General features: G+C 44.8%; 1 protein-coding gene across 2 annotated transcripts in view; it reads left to right on the top strand.

Moving 5' to 3' along the window:
- The window catches only part of foxn3 (forkhead box N3), a 134516-nt gene extending 125388 nt beyond the window's left edge, over window positions 1-9128 (top strand). For both annotated transcript variants that reach the window (XM_041848277.2, XM_045207566.1), the window contains exons 5-6: window positions 2587-2695; window positions 4420-9128. In XM_041848277.2, the coding sequence (XP_041704211.2) occupies window positions 2587-2695; window positions 4420-4960 (650 nt within the window). In that variant the 3' untranslated portion in view covers window positions 4961-9128. The remainder of the gene's footprint in view (window positions 1-2586; window positions 2696-4419) is intronic.
- The last annotated feature ends 14138 nt before the right edge of the window (window positions 9129-23266 follow it).

The raw sequence follows: 23266 nt of genomic DNA, 5'->3' as shown, positions 1-23266 counted from the left end.
GCATGTTTTCATGCTGCCACCACCATGCTTCACAGTAGGGATGGTGCCAGGTTTCCTCCAGCCGTGACGCTTGGCATTCAGGCCAAAGAGTTCATCAGATTAGAGAATCTTGTTTCTCATGGTCTGAGAGTCTTTAGGTGCCTTTTGGCAAACTCCAAGCAGGCTGTCATGTGCCTTTTACTGAGGAGTGGCTTCCGTCTGGCCACTCTACCATTAAAGGCCTGATTGGTGGAGTGCTGCAGAGATGGTTGTCTTTCTGGAAGGTTCTCCCATCTCCACAGAGGAACTCTGGAGCTCTGTCAGAGTGACCATCGGGTTCCTGGTCACCTCCGTGACCAAGGCTCTTCTCCCCCGATTGCTCAGTTTGGCCGGGCGGCCAGCTCTAGGAAGTGTCTTGGTGGTTCCAAACTTCTTCCATTTAAGAATGATGGAGGCCACTGTGTTATTGAGGACCTTCAATGCTGCAGACATTTTATGGTACCCTTCCCCAGATATGTGCCTCGACACAATCCTGTCTCGGAGCTCTACGGACAATTACTTCGACCTCATGGCTTGGTTTTTGCTCTGACATATACTGTCAACTGTGGGACCTTATATAGACAGGTGTGTACCTCTACCAAATCATGTCCAATCAATTGAATTTACCACAGGTGGACTCCAATCAAGTTGTAGAAACATCTCAAGGATGATCAATGGAAACAGGATCCACCTGCACTCAATTTCGAGTCTCATAGCAATTGGTCTGAATACTTACAGTGAGGGAAAAATGTATTTGATCCCCTGCTGATTTTGTACGTTTGCCCACTGACAAAGAAATGATCAGTCTATAATTTTAATGGTAGGTTTATTTGAACAGTGAGATACAGAATAACAACAAAAAAATCCAGAAAAACGAATGTCAAAAATTTTATAAATTGATTTGCATTTTAATGAGGGAAATAAGTATTTGACCCCCTCTCAATCAGAAAGATTTCTGGCTCCCAGGTGTCTTTTATACAGGTAACGAGCTGAGATTAGGTGCACACTTAAAGGGAGTGCTCCTAATCTCAGCTTGTTACCTGTATAAAAGACACCTGTCCACAGAAGCAATCAATCAATCAGATTCCAAACTCTCCACCATGGCCAAGACCAAAGACCTCTCCAAGGATGTCAGGGACAAGATTGTAGACCTACACAAGGCTGGAATGGGCTACAAGACCATCGCCAAGCAGCTTGGTGAGAAGGTGACAACAGTTGGTGCAAATGGAAGAAACACAAAAGAACTGTCAATCTCCCTCGGCCTGGGGCTCCATGCAAGATCTCACCTCGTGGAGTTGCAATGATCATGAGAACGGTGAGGAATCAGCCCAGAACTACACGGGAGGATCTTGTCAATGATCTCAAGGCAGCTGGGACCATAGTCACCAAGAAAACCATTGGTAACACTCTACGCCGTGAAGGACTGAAATCCTGCAACGCCCGCAAGGTCCCCCTGCTCAAGAAAGCACATATACAGGCCTGTCTGAAGTTTGCCAATGAACATCTGAATGATTCAGAGGAGAACTGTGTGAAAGTGTTGTGGTCAGATGAGACCAAAATCGAGCTCTTTGGCATCAACTCAACTCGCCGTGTTTGGAGGAGGAGGAATGCTGCCTATGACCCCAAGAACACCATCCCCACCGTCAAACATGGAGGTGGAAACATTATGCTTTGGGGGTGTTTTTCTGCTAAGGGGACAGGACAACTTCACCGCATCAAAGGGACGATGGACGGGGCCATGTACCGTCAAATCTTGGTTGAGAACCTCCTTCCCTCAGCCAGGGCATTGAAAATGGGTTGTGGATGGGTATTCCAACATGACAATGACCCCAAACACACGGCCAAGGCAACCAAGGAGTGGCTCAAGAAGAAGCACATTAAGGTCCTGGAGTGGCCTAGCCAGTCTCCAGACCTTAATCCCATAGAAAATCTGTGGAGGGAGCTGAAGGTTCGAGTTGCCAAACGTCAGGCTCGAAACCTTAATGACTTGGAGAAGATCTGCAAAGAGGAGTGGGACAAAATCCCTCCTGAGATGTGTGCAATCCTGGTGACCAACTACAAGAAAGATCTGACCTCTGTGATTGCCAACAAGGGTTTTGCCACCAAGTACTAAGTCATGTTTTGCAGAGGGGTCAAATACTTATTTCCCTCATTAAAATGCAAATCAATTTATAACATTTTTGACATGCGGTTTTCTGGATATTTTTGTTGTTATTCTGTCTCTCACTGTTCAAATAAACCTACCATTAAAATTATAGACTGATCATGTCTTTGTCAGTGGGCAAACGTACAAAATCAGCAGGGGATGAAATACTTTTTTCCCTCACTGTATGTAAATAAGGTATTTCTGTTTTTTTGCAAAAATTATTAAAAACCTGTTTTCGCTTTGTCATTATGGGATATTGTGTGTAGATAAAAAAATAATCGATATTAGAATAAGGCTCTAACGTAACAAAATGTGAAAAAGGTCAAGGGGTCTGAATACTTTACGAATGCACTGTATATGTTCGTGTGTGTGTGTTACTGACCCTCTCGCTCTCCTCCCTCTTCTCTTTCTCTTCTCTTTAGTCCCTCAGGGAGTGATCCAGAATGGAGCCAGGATGATGAGTCAGGGCCTTTACCCAGGAATACGACCACTGCCCGTCAACCCCTTAGAGAGCAGGACAGCCACAGTCAGGTTGGTATACCTGCGATAGAGAGAGACACACACATATGCACACACTCACACACAGACACACGCACACAGGTCCGCACACACAGTCACGCACACGCACACACACAGACACACACACTCATGCAAGGAATGGTGTGGAAGCGTTAGGGACAGAGATTTAGGAGGGGTGAAAGCTGCATGTTCAGACAGGACACACACACACATGTATTATACATACACACCCTCACTCACTCACTCACACACACACACACTCACTGCTGGGTGGGTGTTGGCAGAACGTTCTGGCCTGAGGCGGTGACAGCCTCACATGGAAACACAGTGATTCCAGCTGAGCTCTGTTTAGCTGGGTGTTATAGATCAAACTGTATCCCGGGATAAGTGGTAGGTAGGGACACAACTGACAGCTGCACACAAACGATAACCCCTCAACATTATAGCTCAGTAAAAACTGTAGTACCACAGCAGTGTGGTTTGACATAGTATAAAAACAGAGAGACAGAATACACACATTAACAGGTCATCTCCCCATCCATTCTTTGTGTCTTTCACGCCAACACACTCAGTCAGAGCAGAGAGAGAGTGTGAGTGACTGACTGAGTGACTGACTGACTGACTGACTGACAGTGCATTTGGACATGAATAATAGATAGGATTTGTCTTAAGACTGCTGTGCTCCTCCTATAATTCATGAGGTTTAAATGCACAGAGCAGCCAGGATGGCCAGGGCTTTTAACAACATGCACACTGCCAGAGTTAGTGGGGAAGCTGCACGACATGATGCAGAGTGATGGAGGGAACATCTTTGACTTAACTTAGCTGATTGGGCTGTAATAGCGATAGGAGAAGGGAAAGCTTAAAGGGATAGTTCATTTACAACATACCTCTTCCTTTATAGGAAAGAACGGAATGGCAGAAACGAAAATAGTATGATAACTTTTATAATAATTAATGACACCCCTTCACCGTTAACCCCCCTCAGCTATCTAGCACACATATTCATACATTTTACATTTTACATTTTAGTCATTTAGCAGACGCTCTTATCCAGAGCGACTTATAGTTAGTGAGTGCATAAATTTTTCATACAACAGTTATAACACTTCATAAAGTTGTTATGACACCAACAAGGTGACATGACATTATGATAATCACTAATGTAGGATCTGTAGTGCTGTCAGCCAGCCACACCACTGAATTGAATTGAATTAAAGTGAATCGACTCAAATCGAATGGTACTTAATTAATCCCCAGGCGGAGATTGATTTGTCACAGGTTTTATTTTGAAATCACAGCCGTTCCAAATATGCATAGCAAATAGAGCTACTTTGCATTACACGTTTCCCACATCTACCTGATGGCAGAGTGTAGGGCTAAACCCATTAGAATAATCATCCATGTAGCATTAGCTCTTTAGCTCCGTACTCCGGTCTCTGAAGTGGCCACTCGGAGATGAGCCCAGTCTAATTGAATTAGCTGATGACTCGCTGATTAGCGGTCACAGCTAGCACGGCTCCGTGTGTCTGATGTACTCACTGAAGCTTGTGTGTGTGTAAACATTCTAACAACATGAGTCAAACGCAGGGAGCTGTGAAGTGTGTCTAATGTTGACATCGGTGTGTCTGTCATGTCTACGGTCGGCTTCAGTGTATGTGTGTGTGTGTGTGTGTGTGCATACTATGTGCATATATATACGTGCATCTAATCTCTGTCTCTCTGTCTCTCTCCAGGTCTGTGCTGTCCGGAGGCTGTCGGAAGCATAGCGTCAGCGATCCCGCCTCCGACTCCCCATTGGTCAGCAGCGACCCCAAGGAGGACCACACCTACAGCACCAACCAATCGGACGACGGCAGCGACTACACCAGCGACTCCAGTCTCCGCAGCAATGGCCCCGTCGCTCGGGACGTCGCCAACGATTCAGACTTCGACAACGAGGATGATGAAGACGACAAGAGCAAGATCCAGCTGGAGATCAAGAAGGAAGAGCCGCGCGATTGGCCCATAGACACGATAGACTCTGCCCCTTCCAGCCAGCAGCACAACAAGAAGTGGCATCACTTCCTGAAAGCCAAGCAGCGGATGGGTGTGGCTAGTGATACGCTCCCGCTGAAAAAGCGGCGCACAGAAAAGCCGCCAGAGAGCGATGACGAGGAGATGAAGGAGGCGGCGGGTTCGCTGCTCCACCTGGCGGGCGTCCGCGCCTGCTTGAACAATATCACTAACAGAACCGCCAAGGGTCAGAAAGAGCAGAAAGAACCCACGAAAAACTGACCCCATAGACTTGAGAGAGAAAGAGAGAAAGAGAGAGACTAAGCTGAGAGAGTGAAGATTTTCAAAGAAAAAAAAAAGGAGAGAGAAAGAACGAAAATACAAAACATCACTTTTAATATAGAAATGTATGCTTTCTTTTTTTCAGGATATCAGGTGAATTCTGAATGATTTGTGGCAATATAAAAAACAATCACTTTGTTTTCCTGTATTTAAAGTTACTGTTTATAGGGTTGATATTATTTTCTTTCTTTTTTCTTCTGTTTTTTTAATTATTTTTAATTATTTTGTATTTGTTTAAAGGAGATTAAAGCCATAGATGAACCTTTTTCTGATATTCAGCTAAGTTAGCAGGTTTCCGTTGGCTGAAAGTAAAGTGAGCGTGAGAAAAAAATACATTTTTGGAAAACTTCCCCAACGTGGATTGGCTTGGATGTATGAATAGGGGATCACCTTGTTAATGTCAAAACGTACCCAGTCTGCAGCTATTGCCCTTTACAGTCTCATCAGATGCAGCTAACACTATAACTACATTTCCACAGGCTCATACACTTGTTACTTTTGTGGAATTTACAAGTAAAAAGTTATTATGAGGTGCTTATCACTGACTATTTTGTTTTTACAGTGATATACATAATTCAAATGAAATAAAGTTAGTATTCAGGGTCAGATCTTAACTTGAGCTGCATTGATGTCTATGGGCTGCATATTTGAGTTAGGATGCGACCATATACATAAATGGCACAATAACCAAGCACAAATCCACATGCTATACTGGCTAAAGCAATGTTATATTAGTCAACTATTCCACTGAAATAACATAGGCATATGCTGACATGGATAGAAGTGCCACAGATAAACATAGTTTGGCAAACTATCCCCTGTGTTGGGCACCAAACTTTAGAAAACAATGGAATTCTAATTTGCCTTGGAACTTCCGGTGTTAAAATGGTGGCTTTAAAAAGAATAAAACCCAGTTTGCCAAACTCTGTCTTGTCTGTGTGCAAGGAAGCTGCCACAGAAAAAAGGTTCCATGAAATTCTGGGAAGCTGTTAGCTTTAGTGACCATTAGCCTAGCCAACCCCATAGAAGAGACACTGGGTAGCCAGTTTATGTGTGTCCTACCTTAGTGTGTCAGTGTTGGGACAGTGCCAAAGAGGAACTCTTGGTCAGCCCAGTAATGACGGTAGCACTTCCTTAGCTAACTGTCCTTCTGTCCGCTAATCACATTTAGCCACCAGCGCTAGCTAGCGTGCCAATGCGGAGGGGACAGTTATGTTTTCACCTTAATGGTTGACTGTAGAACTGTAGTGGGATGAAAAACACTGATACAAGTTATATGTAGGAAAGGCTTGGTTTTTCTGACAGGGTGTTCTCTAAATGTAAACAAATTTAGTTTGCTAAAAGCCATAAGCTAATAGTCTAGCTAGCTCTTATTGGAGAGGGAAATAACTGAAAATATGTCAAGATAACCTCAAAACTGCCTGTGTCCTTCAACGTGAATAATTGAGTTATAATCCAGTGATACGATGTAGTGATATTTTCGCTGTGGCACAAACACCTGAATACCTTGATGGGTTGGAAAGGAAATGATGGTATGGAACCTGCCAATTATATTATATTTTGTGTGAGAAGAATAATGATATGACTGTGGAGTTGTTTATTTTTGTGTTTTAATTATTTTTGTGTTTACTTACCCACCCTCATGACGTAATAAAGCAATTTCATCCAGTCAGGATAACACTGTATAAAAAGTAAAACTAGATTTTGATTTTTTTTTTAAGCAATGTAGCCAGCAGGATTTTTCCAACTCGTGTTGCATGGGTTCTGTAAAGAAAAAGAGAAAAATCTGTTTTCTATTCAGACAATGTTCATGTTAGGTAAATAATGTATTTAGCATGAAGCATGAATTATTTTCATATAAGTATCCTAGCGAACAAAAAGGTTCTGCCTCGAAGTTCTGCGCCCATAGGTGTGGAATCCTTCTCTGTTGTTTTGTCTGGTTCTTTTTGATTTGATGATTCGTTTCGTGTCGTCCTTACTCATCTTTGTTTTAACGTGGGCTTTGAAAAGATACAGTAAAAAATCTTGTTCAGGGACAAAAAGCCGGTCTGTGGGGCAAATCTCTTTCTGCAATATGAGGATAACTCTCCACCCATGGATACAGGGCTAGATGGCAACTCCCTTCATCCATAGTTGATAAAACCAGAATGTCACATGCTAGAACTGACACATTAAAAAAAAAGTTATTGGCATGAAGATCAGTTATTTGTGGATTGAAAGCACCAAACTTTCAGCGTACCTCTGTCCTCTCCAGCATGGCCGTATAGTGACCACTGTGTCTGATGGGTTCTCCCTGACGGCTGAATGTTGGAGCCCATGTGATAGAAGAGAGGTTTTGTAGTGAGTGTCAGTCTTCTGTTCCCCATACCCCTCCTTCTCTGGGCCTGTTCTTCCATCACTTCTTTATTTTCTAAGCTTTTAGACGTCTTTGATATTTCAGGGTCTTCCATTTGTCAATGACACAAGATTTTAACTGAGTAAGCGTTTTTATGTTGTTGTTGTTTTGGATTTATTTTATGTCTCTCGCTGTGTTTTAGCAATTTCTACTCCAGCAACTCTTCAGGTCTTGTTGTCAGTATTATTAGGCAGGCTACAATAGACTTGTTGCACATGAAAATAACACAAAGTAAATTACATAGTACGATGGCTAGATAAATACAAACTCTTTAGTGCATATTTTCACATTATCTCGCCAGATTGCACTAAGATATTAAAATAAAGATATTGTCTAAGTTCAGTGCCAAAGCCTGTAATAAGTCCTTATCTACCTGAAATAGATGACACACATACTTGATCTGTATGTCAAGACAAAAAATGACCAGTGAGCTGTAGCATTTCTGTCATATACCCTTTCTACGTTATGTCCTACTGATTTTTGTTGAAACCCACTACATTACTTGCTATACATTGCTCATTGGGTTTATTTTCATTTTTAGTTGAATAAAACACCCTATATCCAATAGTGCACTACTCTTGACCACAGCTATCCCAGAGCTAACTAACCCAATGTGGCTCTGGTCAAAAGTAGTGCGCTATATGGAAAATAAGGTATAATTTGAAACAGCCCTTATTTGCCCTGGATTAAGTTGAGGTGATGAGCTTCTCTCTACTAGACTGCCTCGTGTGTCAATGTATCTTCAACTGATAAATATATTATATATATGATTTATTCCCATTGTTTGTTACATTATCCTTTGAGGAATACTGCCTTCCTTGGACGATAACAGTCACTAGATAACTCTTCCTCCAATCACAATCCTTCAGGTGCCACAATGTTGGAGGAGGAAGACTTGTTCTCTGGAAAACATTGAATATTAATTATTATTAATGAACTGTCAATACTAGCCTGGCAAATAATGATATATCGATGAGTAAAAAAGTGTTTATTTGTTTTCATCGTGTTTTTTGTTGATATTTTGTTTGGTTTATGTTTGTTCAACTGCCATTTTTCTGTTTATTGTTTGGAGGGGTTTTCTGAGGAGGAGAAAAAAGAGCAATGGATCGTCAGTTTCAAGTTATCTGTAGTACACTGTTCACCTGGTAATCATGGAAACTGCATGGTACCTTATGGCACTTATGTCGAGAAATTCCAATAGAACTGGCAACTACTTGGTCTCAAAGGATCCGTAGTTGTGCTAAGTTTTCAACTGATCGCTTAAACAACTGCGAGCAATTTGTGGTTACAAATATTAAGTAACTTGTTATACCACTGTTATTGGAAACAAAGAAACAAAACACCAAAAAGTCACCATGTAGTTTCTATGTAAATAACAGGTAGGTGGTGTTCTGTAAAAACATGCTACCAATCATTTCTGTGTCCTGTTTTTGAACCTTGTAGTCTTGATGGCATGACCTTACAGCTGATCTGTTAATATGGAGACCGACCTCCGTAGGTGCGTTCTGTATTTCCTTGACGTGTATTCATATTGCCAAAGATAAACTACTTCATCAATTCATGTAAATATCACCTTGTCCATTACTATGACGAAAGTATGTTTGTTTAATTTTTTTATTTTATTTTTCTGAAAGAAAAAAAACCTTACATAAAGTTTCTGTGCTGTATCGTCTTCCAGTTGCAATAAAAAAAAAAACGCATTGCAAAAAGTTACTCCTGTGGTCACGTTTCTTCAATAAGTCCACAGCAAATTCTCCAGTATTAAATCAACGCTGAGAGTGCTAAATTTAACACTGTTCCAGTGTCTATGCGGCTCCACACTTTTCAGTGTTACATTTACATAATTATTTGTATAATTCCCAGTGTGCTTTTCCTTTTGAGTGAATTGTAGATGCCACCCATGACTGTATTTGTTAGTGACATATACATGGTTGTTGCATTCATTCATTTTCAGTCCTATGGCTGTCACGACTTCGGCCGAGGCTGCCTCCCCTCCTTGTTCGGGCAGGCTTCGGCGTTCGTCGTCACCGGAGTACTAACCACTGCCGCCCCAATCATCATCACAATTGTCTTGTCTCGTTATCACACACAACTGGTTCTAGTCCCCTAATTAGTCTGTGTATAAGTGTTCCCTCTGCCCCCTTGTCCTTGTGGGTGATTGTTTATTGTGAAGCTCGGTGGAGCTCGTGTATTTTGTTCGACGGGAGTATTTTCCTGTGTGCCTTGTATTTTCCAGTGCACCTGTTTTGTGCCCTGGAGTGTGTTTGACGCAGTTCTGCGTAAACCTGTATTTTGCGGATTAAAGCCTGTTATTCTGTGATTTACCCTCCTGCGCCTGACTCCTTCAACACCACCTCATCACAATGGCGTTCACCATGTGCGATCCTACGCGAATATGATATCATTAAAATACATTATTTAAGACGATACAATATATACAGTGCATTCGGAAAGTATTCAGACCCCTTGACTTTTCCCACATTTTGTTACGTTACAGTACAGCCTGATTCTTAAATGGATTAAATCGTTTTTTCCCCTCATAAATCTACACACAATACCCCATAATGACAAACCAAAATAATAAAAAAATTAAAAACTATCACATTTACATAAGTATTCAGACCCTTTACTCGGTACTTTGTTGAAGCACCTTTGGCAACGATTACAGCCTCGAGAGTTCTTGGGTATGACGCTACAACCTTGGCACACCTGTATTTGGGGAGTTTCTCCCATTCTTCTCTGCAGATCTTCTCAAGGTCTGTCAGGTTGGACGGGGAGCGTTGCTGCACAGCTATTTTCAGGTCTTTCCAAAGATGTTTGATCGGGTTCAAGTCCGGGCTCTGGCTGGGCCACTCAAGGATATTCAGAGATTTGTCCCGAAGCCACTCCTGTGTTGTCTTGGCTGTGTGCTTAGGGTCGTTGTCCGTTTGGAAGGTGAACCTTCGCCCCAGTCTGAGGTCCTGAGCAGGTTTTCATCATGGATCTCTCTGTACTTTGCTCCGTTCATCTTTCCCTCTATCCTGACCAGTCTCTGCCGCTGAAAAACATCACTACAGCGTGATGCTGCCACCATGTTTCACCGTAGGGATGGTGCCAGGTTTCCTTCAGACGTGACGCTTGGCATTCAGGCCAAAGAGTTCAATCTTGGTTTCATCAGACCAGAGAATCTTGTTTCTCATGGTCTGAGAGTCCTTTAGGTGCCTTTTGGCAAACTCCAAGTGGGCTGTCATGTGCCTTTTACTGAGGAGTGGCTTCCGTCTGGCCATTCTACCATAAAGGCCTGATTGGTGGAGTTCTGCAGAGATGGTTGTCCTTCTGGAAGGTTCTCCCATCTCCACATGTTATGATTTAACTGGATAAGAACCCAAATGCAGACAAGTACACGAAGCCATAGAAGTTTTAACAGGTTTATTTACAATGTTCAAAGTCCAGGTTTCCAAATATATGGGAAGAGCAAGTCCAGGTTACAGGGAGGGTAACAGATCCAGATCAGGGCAGGTGTGGTACCGTAATGTCCTAGTGTCCGTGATGAGTCCAAAAGAGAGGTCCGGTATTGGAGAGCAGGATGGTGGTGGCAGGAGTGAAGCGGAGGCAGGAGTCAGGTTCCAAATATCTGTGGCACAGGAGAAAAAGTAAATAGAACAGACCAAAAACACAAAGAGCAAAAATAACCAGGTTGAGTCGGCAGCGAGACTAACATGGTCGTCTTGACTATGATCTGACGATGAGTGGTAAGTTTGACCGGGTCTTAAAGGCTGAGGTGATTATGGTGAATGAGCTGCAGCTGGAACCCTGACTCCCACACACCAGACTTCACTCCTGCAATCAAGGACAGACAGAGGGGAGGGAGAGAGCAGAGAGAGCTACCTAGCAGCAGTAGGCCTAACAGTACCCCCCCCTCTACGGACGCCACCTGGCGGCCGACGGGGTTTATCGGGATGTAACCTATGAAACTCTCGGACCAGAGCAGGATCCACAATGAAGCTCCTGGGCACCCAGGAACGTTCCTCGGGACCATAACCCTCCCAATCCACCAGGTACTGGAAACCACGACCTCGGCGGCGAACATCCAGAAGTCGCCGGACAGTGTAGACCGGACCCCCACCCACGATCCTGGGCGGAGGAGGGGGACGAGAGGGCGGGCACAGAGGGCTAACCGACACAGGCTTAATCTGGGAAACATGAAAGGTGGAATGAACCCGTAGGGAGGCAGGAAGCTGTAGCTTAACCGTGCAGGGGTTAACAATAGACAGTATCTTGAACGGTCCTATAAAACGAGGCGCCATCTTCTTAGACTCCACCTTCAATGGAAGGTCCCGTGACTTCAGCCATACCTCTTGACCAGGAGAGTAACCGGGAGCCTGGGACCGGTGACGGTTGGCTTGCCTCTGCATGTACGCCGAAGCTCGGGACAGAGCTACCCTGGCCTTCCTCCAGACCTTGAAGCAGCGGCGCATGTGGGACTGCACCGAGGGTACCGCCAGTTCCCTCTCTTGGGAAGGGAACAGGGGAGGTTGATAACCCAGAGCACACAGAAAAGGAGACAAACCAGAGGAAGCGTTAGTCAAGGTGTTATGAGCATATTCCACCCAGGGGAGCATGGAGCTCCATGACCCAGGGTTAGACCCAGTGACACAGCGAAGAGCGGTCTCCATCTCCTGGTTCGCTCTCTCGGCTTGCCCGTTGGTCTGGGGGTGATATCCAGAGGACAGGCTGGATGTAATGCCCAAAGCTTTACAGAAAGCTTTCCACACCTGGGAGACAAACTGGGGACCCCTGTCAGAGACAATATCCGTGGGTAGACCATGAGAGCGGAACACATGTTCAACCAAAATATCAGCCGTCTCTCTGGCAGTAGGCAGTTTAGGTAGGGCCTTAGAACTTAGAAAAACGATCAATCACCGTAAGAATGACAGTCTTACCAGACGAGGGGGGAAGTCCAGTGACAAAATCCATAGCGATATGCGACCAGGGCCGGCTGGGTATAGGTAGAGGTCGTAGATGACCAGCGCTGGCCTGGGTGGAGTTCTTACTTCGTGCACATACCGTACAAGCAGCAATGAAGGCTCGAGTGTCCGCCTCCATCGTGGCCCACCAGAACTTACGTCGCACAAAGTCAAGGGTCCGCGAAACTCCAGGGTGACAGGTAAGGGGAGACGAGTGAGCCCACTGAAGTACCTGGGAGCGAGCAGACTCAGGGACAAACATCCGGTTAGGAGGACCCCTCCCAGGGTCAGCTTGATGATGTTGAGCCTGTCTAACAATCCCCTCGATGTCACATGTGATGACTGCAATACTGCAGGTAGGAGGCAAAATGGGTTCAGGGTTACTACCAGTATCAACAGCCGAATGAACACGAGACAGGGCGTCAGGCTTGACGTTGCGTGACCCAGGACGGTAAGACAGAGAAAAATTGAATCTCCCAAAAAATAGTGCCCACCTGGCTTGACGGGGGTTGAGCTGCTTCGCTGACTGGAGGTAAGCCAGATTCTTATGATCCGTCCAAACGATGAAGGGTTGTTCCGCCCCCTCCAACCAATGTCGCCACTCCTCGAGAGCCAGCTTAACGGCGAGCAGTTCACGATTGCCAACATCATAATTCCTCTCTGCCTGAGAAAGTTTCCTTGAGAGAAAAGCACAGGGATGCAGTTTGTTATCTTCAGGAGAACGTTGTGACAACACTGCACCTACCCCAGTGTCGGATGCATCCACCTCCACGACAAACTGGCGGTCGGGGTCCGGCTGCATCAGAATGGGAGCCGAGGCGAAGCGATGTTTCAGTTCTTCGAACGCTGATTCGGCCCCTTCATTCCAAGCGAACGGTCGTGAGATGGAGGTGAGAGCGGTGAGTGGCGCCGCAATGCGGCTGTAGTCCTTGATGAACCTCCTATAGAAGTTCGCAAACCCCAGGAATCGTTGAAGTTGTTTGCGGGTAGAGGGAGCTGGCCAGTCCGTGACAGCAGAGATCTTAGCTGGGTCCATCCGCAACTCCCCCTGAGCTATGATGTAACCCAAAAAGAGGTCTCAGACACATGAAATTCACATTTCTCCATCTTCACAAACAGTTTGTTCTCCAACAACCTTTGCAACACCTGGCGCACATGTAGTTCATGTTCCTGGGAGGACTCTGAGAAAATCAAGATATCATCCAGATAGACAAAAACAAACCGATTCAACATGTCCCGAAGGACATCATTGACTAGTGCCTGAAAAACAGCAGGGGCATTGGACAACCCAAAAGGCATAACCAGATACTCAAAATGTCCCAAGGGTGTGTTGAAGGCAGTCTTCCATTCATCACCCTTACGAATGCGCACCAGGTGATACGCATTTCGTAGATCCAGTTTCGTAAAGATGGTAGCACCATGAAGGAGGGGAAAAGCAGAATTAATCAAAGGCAGAGAATACTTGTTCTTAATGGTGATGTTGTTAAGACCACGGTAATCAATACAGGGTCTGAGGGTCTTATCCTTCTTAGCAACAAAAAAGAATCCTGCTCCTACAGGTGACGAGGAAGGACGCATAATACCTGCCGCCAAGGAGTCCCGAATGTAGTTCTCCATAGCCTCCGTCTCCGGCCGGGAGAGATTGTACAGGCGACTGCTGGGGAGCGGGGCTCCTGGCTGGAGGTCAATGGCGCAGTCGTAAGGCCGGTGAGGAGGAAGAGAAGTAGCTCTGTGTTTGCAGAAAACGGATGCCAGGTCATGATACGCGTCAGGGACAGCAGAGAGATCCATGGACTCCAGTGGAGGTTGAGGCACAGTACTGGCAGGAGTCTGAGCAGAACACAAACAATTCACATGACAAAATGTGCTCCATGAAACAATGTTACCTGTCACCCAATCAATGTGTGGATTGTGTCTTATGAGCCAGGGGATACCAAGGACCAGGGGTGTCTGTGGGCAGTCGATAATATGGAATTGAATGTTCTCCTGATGATTTCCCGACACTCTAAGACAAACAGGAACAGTTTGATGGGTAATACGGGTCAACAATTGTCCATTTAGACCCTTAGCCTGCAGCGGACAGTCCATAGGAACAGTCTCCAAATCCATTTGTTGAGCCCACTCTCTATCCAAAAGCTTTCGTCGGCACCAGAGTCAATCAGCGCACTAACAGAGAAATTCTGGGACTGCCACTGGAGGGATGCCTGGAGCAGAATGCGGGGAGAAGAGGAAGAATCCGCTGCTCGGCTCACCAAAACTTCTCCCATTAATGATGAGCCGGCCCTTTTCCCGGACGAACTGGGCAGGAAGGAACGAAATGACCAGCTTCTCCACAATACAGGCAGACCCGAGCCTGAATACGACGTGCACGCTCCTCTGAGGACAACCGTGCACGACCCACCTCCATGGCTTCGGGTTCAGTGCTCCTCGTATCGACTCGGGAAGACACGGCTTTCTCCGTAGGGAAGATGCAGGGAGGAGTTTGTTGATGACAGACAGGTTGCTTGGAACTAACACTCCTCTCCCGGCGGCGCTCCCGAATCCGATTATCCAACCTGATAGTGAGTGAAATAAGATTATCCAGCATAGCCGATTCATCATATGACACCAATTCATCTTTTAAAGTCTCAGACAAAGCATTGATGAACACTCCTTGTAATGCCTCGTCATTCCAACCACTCACTGCTGCTAAAGTCCGAAACTCCACTGCCATCTCCGCCACACTACGAGCCCCCTGTCGAAGAGAGAACAACAGTTTCGCAGCCTCCTTGCCTCGTACGGGGTGGTCAAAAACCTTCCTCATCTCCGTGGTGAAGGCAACGTAAGCGTTGCAAATGTCCGACTGACTCTCCCATACCGCGGATCCCCAGGCACGAGCGGAACCGCTAGTAGAGTTAATAAGGTAGGCAATACGGGCTCTTTCTGAGGCGTAGGTGAGGGGCTGTTGTTCAAACACTAACGAGCATTGAGTCAAAAAATCGCCACAGGTTCCCATGTTCCCGTCATAGCGCTCTGGAGCAGGAACAAAAGGCTCTCTGATCTGGGCTGAAGGGGTAGTAAGGGCAGACACTTGATTGGTGAGTAATTGAACCTGATTAAGCAGCACCTGACTGTCCTCAGCAATCGTCTTAAACAGGGTATCATGTTGGCCAAGTAAAATGCCCTGATTGGCTATGGCAGTCCAAATTTCAGTGCACTCTGGGGTGGTATCCGAGCTACTGTCTGCTGGGTTCATGTTGGTCAGATCATACTGTTATGATTTAACTGGATAAGAACCCAAATGCAGACAAGTACACGAAGCCATAGAAGTTTTAACAGGTTTATTTACAATGTTCAAAGTCCAGGTTTCCAAATATATGGGAAGAGCAAGTCCAGGTTACAGGGAGGGTAACAGATCCAGATCAGGGCAGGTGTGGTACCGTAATGTCCTAGTGTCCGTGATGAGTCCAAAAGAGAGGTCCGGTATTGGAGAGCAGGATGGTGGTGGCAGGAGTGAAGCGGAGGCAGGAGTCAGGTTCCAAATATCTGTGGCACAGGAGAAAAAGTAAATAGAACAGACCAAAAACACAAAGAGCAAAAATAACCAGGTTGAGTCGGCAGCGAGACTAACATGGTCGTCTTGACTATGATCTGACGATGAGTGGTAAGTTTGACCGGGTCTTAAAGGCTGAGGTGATTATGGTGAATGAGCTGCAGCTGGAACCCTGACTCCCACACACCAGACTTCACTCCTGCAATCAAGGACAGACAGAGGGGAGGGAGAGAGCAGAGAGAGCTACCTAGCAGCAGTAGGCCTAACACCACAGAGGAACTCTGGAGCTCTGTCAGAGTGCCCTTCGGGTTCTCACAGGCTGCAGCTTGTATATCTGTCTCCATGCGTGAATCTCTACTATGGGAGCCTAAACTATCATCCAACCTGGTTGTTGACTGTTTGTTGTGTCTGTTATGTTTCTTTGTGCTCTTTGTACGTGTTGTGTGTGGGAAAGAACTATAAAAATGTTCATGTTAAACAAGTAAGACAAGTAAACTAGACATTCTTTTTTTAACCTTTTTTTAGCCAGTTGATTGGGAATGAATTCTCATTGAGAATGAATTATCTTTTACAATAGCAACCTAGCAGTGCAATAGACCTGCAAACAGAATCTTTTTTTAGATGCCATTCATGTTTTTTGTTAAATGATAATCGGTCCACTTATGTCCAGTATGTCTGACAGTCAACCATCTGTGTCTGATATCGCACCCTATTCCCTATGTAGTGCACTACTTTTGACCAGACCCCTAGGTGGCTATCCAAATGAGGCTCTGGTCAAAAGGGAGCGATTTCAGTACTCCAGATGAGCCACTGACCAGTGTAATACTTCCTGGATGGTGATGTCATCCCATAGGCCCTGTCCATCCGAGACGCTTGATTGGTCACAGGTCACCGCCAGCGACATGCTCCCTGACACTAGTCCAATTGCTAATGACACGTTGCTTGACTTTGTTGCCAGGGAAAGAAACAAGAGGTGGCTATCGTTTGAGTTCTGTCTTACTTTCTTCCTGGATCTGATAAGAAGAAAGAAAACATAATTTTAAAAAATATATATATATCCTGGTGCTCTGCTTGGCTTGGCTTGGCTCGGTTGTCATGGATACGAAACACTCATTTCTGAGAAGTGCGGGGAAAGGTGATAACTGGTGAACATTACTCAAACACTCAGCTAACACTCCGTTAACTCCTACCTGAAGTGCCATGTTGACATTAAAGGGGTATGTTATGGTTTCAGTTAGTATCATCTCTGTAGTCATCTTTACGGCTGCTCCCTACATAGATGAGGTTGGGGTTTTAAGTGGATAGGTGTGTCTGTGTGTGTGTTTGTGTGTGTGTTTGATGCCAGATGTCTCCTTGTTCACGCCAACACCCCACAATCCTTCACTAGGAGAACCCATGAGGCAATCACCCCACTACTTACTCCTGTTGTTGCCAAGGTACCATGGAAATGGAGGTGTTCATTACGTCAATGAATCAATAACCCCCTCAGACAGAAACACATACACACACACCCCCAAATCCGCAGACACCAGATAATAACCTGACAAATCCGTGCCCGTCCCCCTAATGCGTCCCAGGGTCCCTGTAACTCAGACACAAATACAGCAGCATTACATGAAAGCCCCGGTATTAGGCTGCCTGTGTTTGAATACATTGGCAAGTCTCCCTATCTGTGGGAAGAGGGCTTGATTTGCATGGGGCTGCGGGCTAGGGGGATTTGAGAAAAAGATTGAAGGCTTTGGTGGCAGCCTTGAGGAACGTGCCATGACTTCATGTAAGGACACCGACTGGAGTCTGGGAGATGTGTGGAATGGATGCTTCGTTACTGGCACTGTGTCACTGTAACTAGACAAGAGGTTCGTAGTGCAAAACGGGAGGGCAACTCTGGTCCTGGGGGGCTAAAGAGGGTGCTGGCTTTTGTTTCAATAAATCAACGTGTCATAATCTTCACTTTGGGTGTGTTGGAGCAAGGCTGGAACAAAAGCCTGCACACAAAAGCCTGCATACATTGAGCTGTGACTCCAGTGTACCTCTAAGGTTATGAAAAGACAGTTGGTGTCTTCACATTGTGCACTAAAAACATCACAACACACTATATATGTTTGTTTACAGTTGGTTTTGGCTGCCATGGCCCTGAATGCTTTTCTGTTTGTGTGTGCATATGTGTGTGTGTGTGTATGTATGTAAGTGTCTGTCTGTGTGTGTCTGTGCATGTGTGTGTGTACGTGAACGTGTCTGTGTGTGTGTGTGTGTGTGTGTGTGTATGTGTGTGTGTGTAGTGCCAGTGTGTGTGTGGGTGTGTATGGTGTGAATCACATTGAGGAATGTGACCGTATGGAGACAGAAGGTAATGAAGCTGGCATTCCATGGAGCCACTGCTGACAAAGCACCTGCAAATGCCAACCTATGTGACTCCCATTCCCTTGCTCTCTTTCTCTCTCTCTCGCTCTCTCACTCCTCTCTCTCTCTCTCTCTCTCTCTCTCTCTCTCTCTCTCTCTCTCTCTCTCTCTCTCTCTCTCCCTCTCTCTTTCTTTCGCTTTCTCTCGCTCTCGCTCTCTCTCCTCCTCCATTACAAATGAGACTGCAGTAAAGTTAATGTTCTGTGTCGGAGCGTCTAACTGCAGGTAGCCCACTTAGCTTTCCGCTGGGCTAATGCCCTTGATCTTTCATTAGGAGTCTACCTACGGCACCTAGGGGAGAGGAGCAGCAGCCGAGCGAAGTATGAGACAGAGAGAGGAGAAAGAAAGAAAGAGGAGAGGGGGGAGAGCCCTTCCATACCCCTCTGCATTCATTTTTCTACACCGTAGTATAGTCATTCTCTTTTCTGATTTAAAACTTTTGTCTTTAGCTTTCACTGTACTTATCTATATGTGTTATTGTAAGAGATGTGTGTGTGGATAGGGAGAAACTTCCTGTTGAAATAGACTGGTGTTAATGTTTGTTTTTCACGACAACACACTTTGTTTTTGTAGCAACCAACGTCCTGAAACCTGTTCAGTGGGCATTAAGGCTGTGTACCGGTACAGGTGCCAACGATGTCCACATGTGTTCTCGTTGGTTACATAAACGTGAATGTTCTTATAACACAGTCACTACTACATAACAGCCATACTACTGTAATGATCCCTGTGACATCTGGATGTGTGTGTGTGCAGGGTTGGGGAGGAACTGATAACATGTCATCGGTTACATGTAATCGGATTACTCCTTTTTAAACTGTAATCGGTGACGTTACCAGCAAAAATATTGTAATCAGATTACCAATACTTTTGAAAAACTCGATGATTACTTTTTGGATTACTTTTAAATTCAGAAAGGATATTTGTGGGAAAAAAATACATGATGACACCTTTCTGTTTTCTCAATGACATTCATTTCAGCATTAGGCACACGTTTAAGTTTGTTCCATTTGAGCAAGTCTGATCACAAGTCAGAGACAGGGTTGGGTAGGTTACTTTCTAAATGTAATCCGTTACAGTTTCTAGTTATCTGTCCAAAATTGTAATCGTAATGTAACTTTTGGATTACCTAAATTTAGTCAGGTAATCTGTTACGTTTGGATGACTTTCCCCTTAAGAGGCATTAGAAGAATACAAAAAGGATTCATCAAACGCATTTCATGTATCATCATAGTGGTCTCTGACTTATGGTCAGACTCGCTCAGGTGGAAGAAACTTTAACTTGCACCTTTTTTCAATGCTGAAATTAATGTCATTGAGAAAACAGAAAAGTGTCATCATGTATTTTTTTGTTGTTGCAAACATCCTTTATGATTTTAAAAATAATCCAAGGAGTAATCATCTAGTTTTTCAAAAGTATCTGTAATCTGATTACAATATTTTTGCTGGTAACGTAGCTGAATACAATTACATTTTTTCTGTAATCCAATCAAAAGTTAGATCTAGAATCGGCTTCCTATTTCGCTACAAAGCCTCCTTCACTCATGCCAAACATGCCCTCGTAAAACTGACTATCCTACCGATCCTAGACTTCGGCGATGTCATTTACAAAATAGCCTCCAACACTCTACTCAGCAAATTGGATGTAGTCTATCACAGTGCCATCCGTTTTGTCACCAAAGCCCCATATACTACCCACCATTGTGACCTGTATGCTCTTGTTGGCTGGCCCTCACTACATATTCGTCGCCAAACCCACTGGCTCCAGGTCATCTATAAATCCCTGCTAGGCAAATCCCTGTCTTATCTTAGCTCACTGGTCACCATAGCAACACCCACCCGTAGTCTGCGCTCCAGCAGGTATATCTCACTGGTCATCCCCAAAGCCAACACCTCCTTTGGCCGCCATTCCTTCCAGTTCTCTGCTGCCAATGACTGGAACGAACTGCAAAAATCTCTGAAGCTGGAGACTCTTATCTCCCTCACTAACTTTAAGCGTCAGTTGTCAGAGCAGCTTACCGATCACTGCACCTGTACACAGCCCATCTGTAATTAGCCCACCCAACTACCTCATCCCCATATTGTTATTTATTTTGCTAATTTGCACCTCAGTATCTCTATTTGCACATCATCTTTTGCACATCTATCACTCCAGTGTTAATCCTAAATTGTAACTATTTTGCACTATGGCCTATTTATTGCCTTACCTTCATAACTTACTACATTCGCACACACTGTATATATATTTTCTGTTGTATTTCTGACTTTATGTTTTGTTTACCCCATATGTAACTCTGTGTTGTTGTTTTTATCGCACTGCTTTGCTTTATCTTGGCCAGGTCGCAGTGGTAAATGAGAACTTGTTCTCAACTGGCTTACCTGGTTAAATAAAGGTTAAAAAAATAATAAAAAATACTCTACTGAGTCTAGGTAATCCAAAAGTAAACCAGGTAACTAGTAATTGTAACGGATAACATTTAGAAAGTACCCTACCCAACCCTGTGTGTGTGTATGTATGTGTGTGTGTGTGTGTGTAGGATAGGAAAAACTTGAATGGAAAATTGTCTTTGACACACAGTACTGCTGTATACTGCCCTAAAAGCAAAAGAGCAGTAACTGCACATTTGGACCAAAATGAGTTATTTACATTTTTTATACATTAATTAATTGCTTTATCATGTGGACAAATATCCTGCCTCCGTTGTGTTGTATTATGGAGAAATGTGGGGGTCATGTTTGCAGTAACCGCAAAAAGTTAAAGTGAAACCAAGGAAAAAGGAAGTAACTGCCATCACTCACGTCAGTTACTGCCTTTGACCTTGGTTTCACTGAGCTTCGTTCTGCATTGTCTACGGTAAACCTTGGTATTATTTATTGTTCTTTGCTGATATAAGTATCAAACTATATGACACTGACAGCCACATACAAATAAATATAATAACACAAGATTGTATTTAAAAAAATCGTCATGGAAATGTATTCCAGTGGGTGTACCAAGCAAGAAGGCAGTAACTGCCATCTATGGTCAAAGGTCATGTCAGAGGTCAGGGTCAATATGAATAAAACATTACCTAATAGTAAGACAACAGATAACCACATCTCCAATGATCTGCATACAATTCATATGGCTGGACAATAGAACAACTTTGAAGTCATTTTTCTCCGTTTCACTCTATGATCAGTTACTGCTATTTTGCTTGGTAGAGTAGTATACAAAATAGACACTGTAAATTACACATTCAACATGATATATACATTGCACTTTACCCATCATACACATTGCAGACTTTTCATATAGCCACATAGATAATACCTATCGCACATTCCCTCACATTCAGTCAGTGGCGTACAACACAGCTCAGCGTTACTTATTGTCGATCAGGTATTTGATGGAATGAAGGAGTGCTTATACCGGTTCAGCTTACACGTAGGGACCCTATAGCGTCTGCCTGAGGGGAGGAGGGACCCTATAGCATCTGCCTGAGGGGAGGAGGGACTCTATAGCGTCTGCCTGAGGGGAGGAGGGACCCTATAGCGTCTGCCTGAGGGGAGGAGGGACTCTATAGCGTCTGCCTGAGGGGAGGAGGGACCCTATAGCGTCTGCCTGAGGGGAGGAGGGACTCTATAGCGTCTGCCTGAGGGGAGGAGGGACTCTATAGCGTCTGCCTGAGGGGAGGAGGGACCCTATAGCGTCTGCCTGAGGGGAGGGCTGATACTCAGAGTGAAGTACATGGGAGTCTGTTCAGAAATAGTCTGCAGGGAGGGATGCTGCCTCACACCCATGACCTTCATGGCAGTTTGTATCAGGCGGGCAATTTGAGATTTTAGTTGAACTGATAAACTGCCAAACCAGACTGTGATGCCATATCTCAGGATACTCTCTATGAATGTATGGTAGACCAGGAGCATCATTTTCTTGTCACCTCCAAAAACTCGGAGTCTACGTAGGAAATAGAGGCGGAGTTGGACTCTGCAGCAGACACGCTCTACTTGGACATTCCAGCTCAGCACATTGTCCATTTACACACCCATGTACTTGTATGAACTAACCTGTGCTCTGTTGGCATTGTGGACAACCACGCACGTGTGGTCGCCGACAGATTTGGGGTCAAACACCATCCCCCGTTTTCTTTACATTAAGGATGAGATAGATGGTGGTCATCACACAACTGGACAAACCTCTGGATCTCTGACCTGTACACAGTAGTATTAGCATCTTTATAGATCAGACCAAGAATGTTGAACTTGACAATATAGTTATCGTGTATGTGTGTGTGTGTGCGGCTGTGTGTGTGTGTGTATACCTGTGTGTGTGTGTGTACGTGTGTGTATGTGTGAGTGTGTACCACAGGAGGCTGGTGGGAGGAGCAATAGGAGGACAGGCTCATTGGAATGGAATCAATGGAACGGTATCAACCACATCAAACATATGTTTGACTCCGTTTCATTTATTTAATTCCAGCCATTACAATGAGCCCGTCCTCCTATAACTGCTCCCACCAGCCTCCACTTGTGTGTAATCGTGTGTGTGTGTGATTGGCTGTTTAACTTAATCCAGTGCAGCCACCTGCAGCCCATGCATTTAGGGCCCATTGACTGTCCGGTGATTTTAATAGTGGTGAATCAGTGTGTCTCAGTGGACAGCTGCAGACACTGTAATCCCCTATCAACACTTATCAAATCAGGGACTCATCAGACACTGTTTATCAATGCAATGCTATGGGTCCAAACTCAGCTGTGTGTGTGTGTGTGTGTGTGTGTGTGTGTGTGTGTGTGTGTGTGTGTGTGTGTGTGTGTGTGTGTGTGTGTGAGAGAGAGAGAGCTTCAACTACAATTCCAACTAAGGCAACAGATGTCTTATCCCTCAGCAGCCAACCACATTCAGTGTGTGCGTTCATACTGTACGTGCATGCCTGCCTGCGTCCGTGCATGTGTGTCTGTGTGTGCGTATGCATACATATGTGTGTGTAGTG

Source organism: Coregonus clupeaformis, chromosome 25, assembly GCF_020615455.1.
Source record: "Coregonus clupeaformis isolate EN_2021a chromosome 25, ASM2061545v1, whole genome shotgun sequence".
NCBI lineage: Eukaryota > Metazoa > Chordata > Actinopteri > Salmoniformes > Salmonidae > Coregonus > Coregonus clupeaformis.
This window is presented reverse-complemented; position numbering and strand designations above follow the sequence as displayed.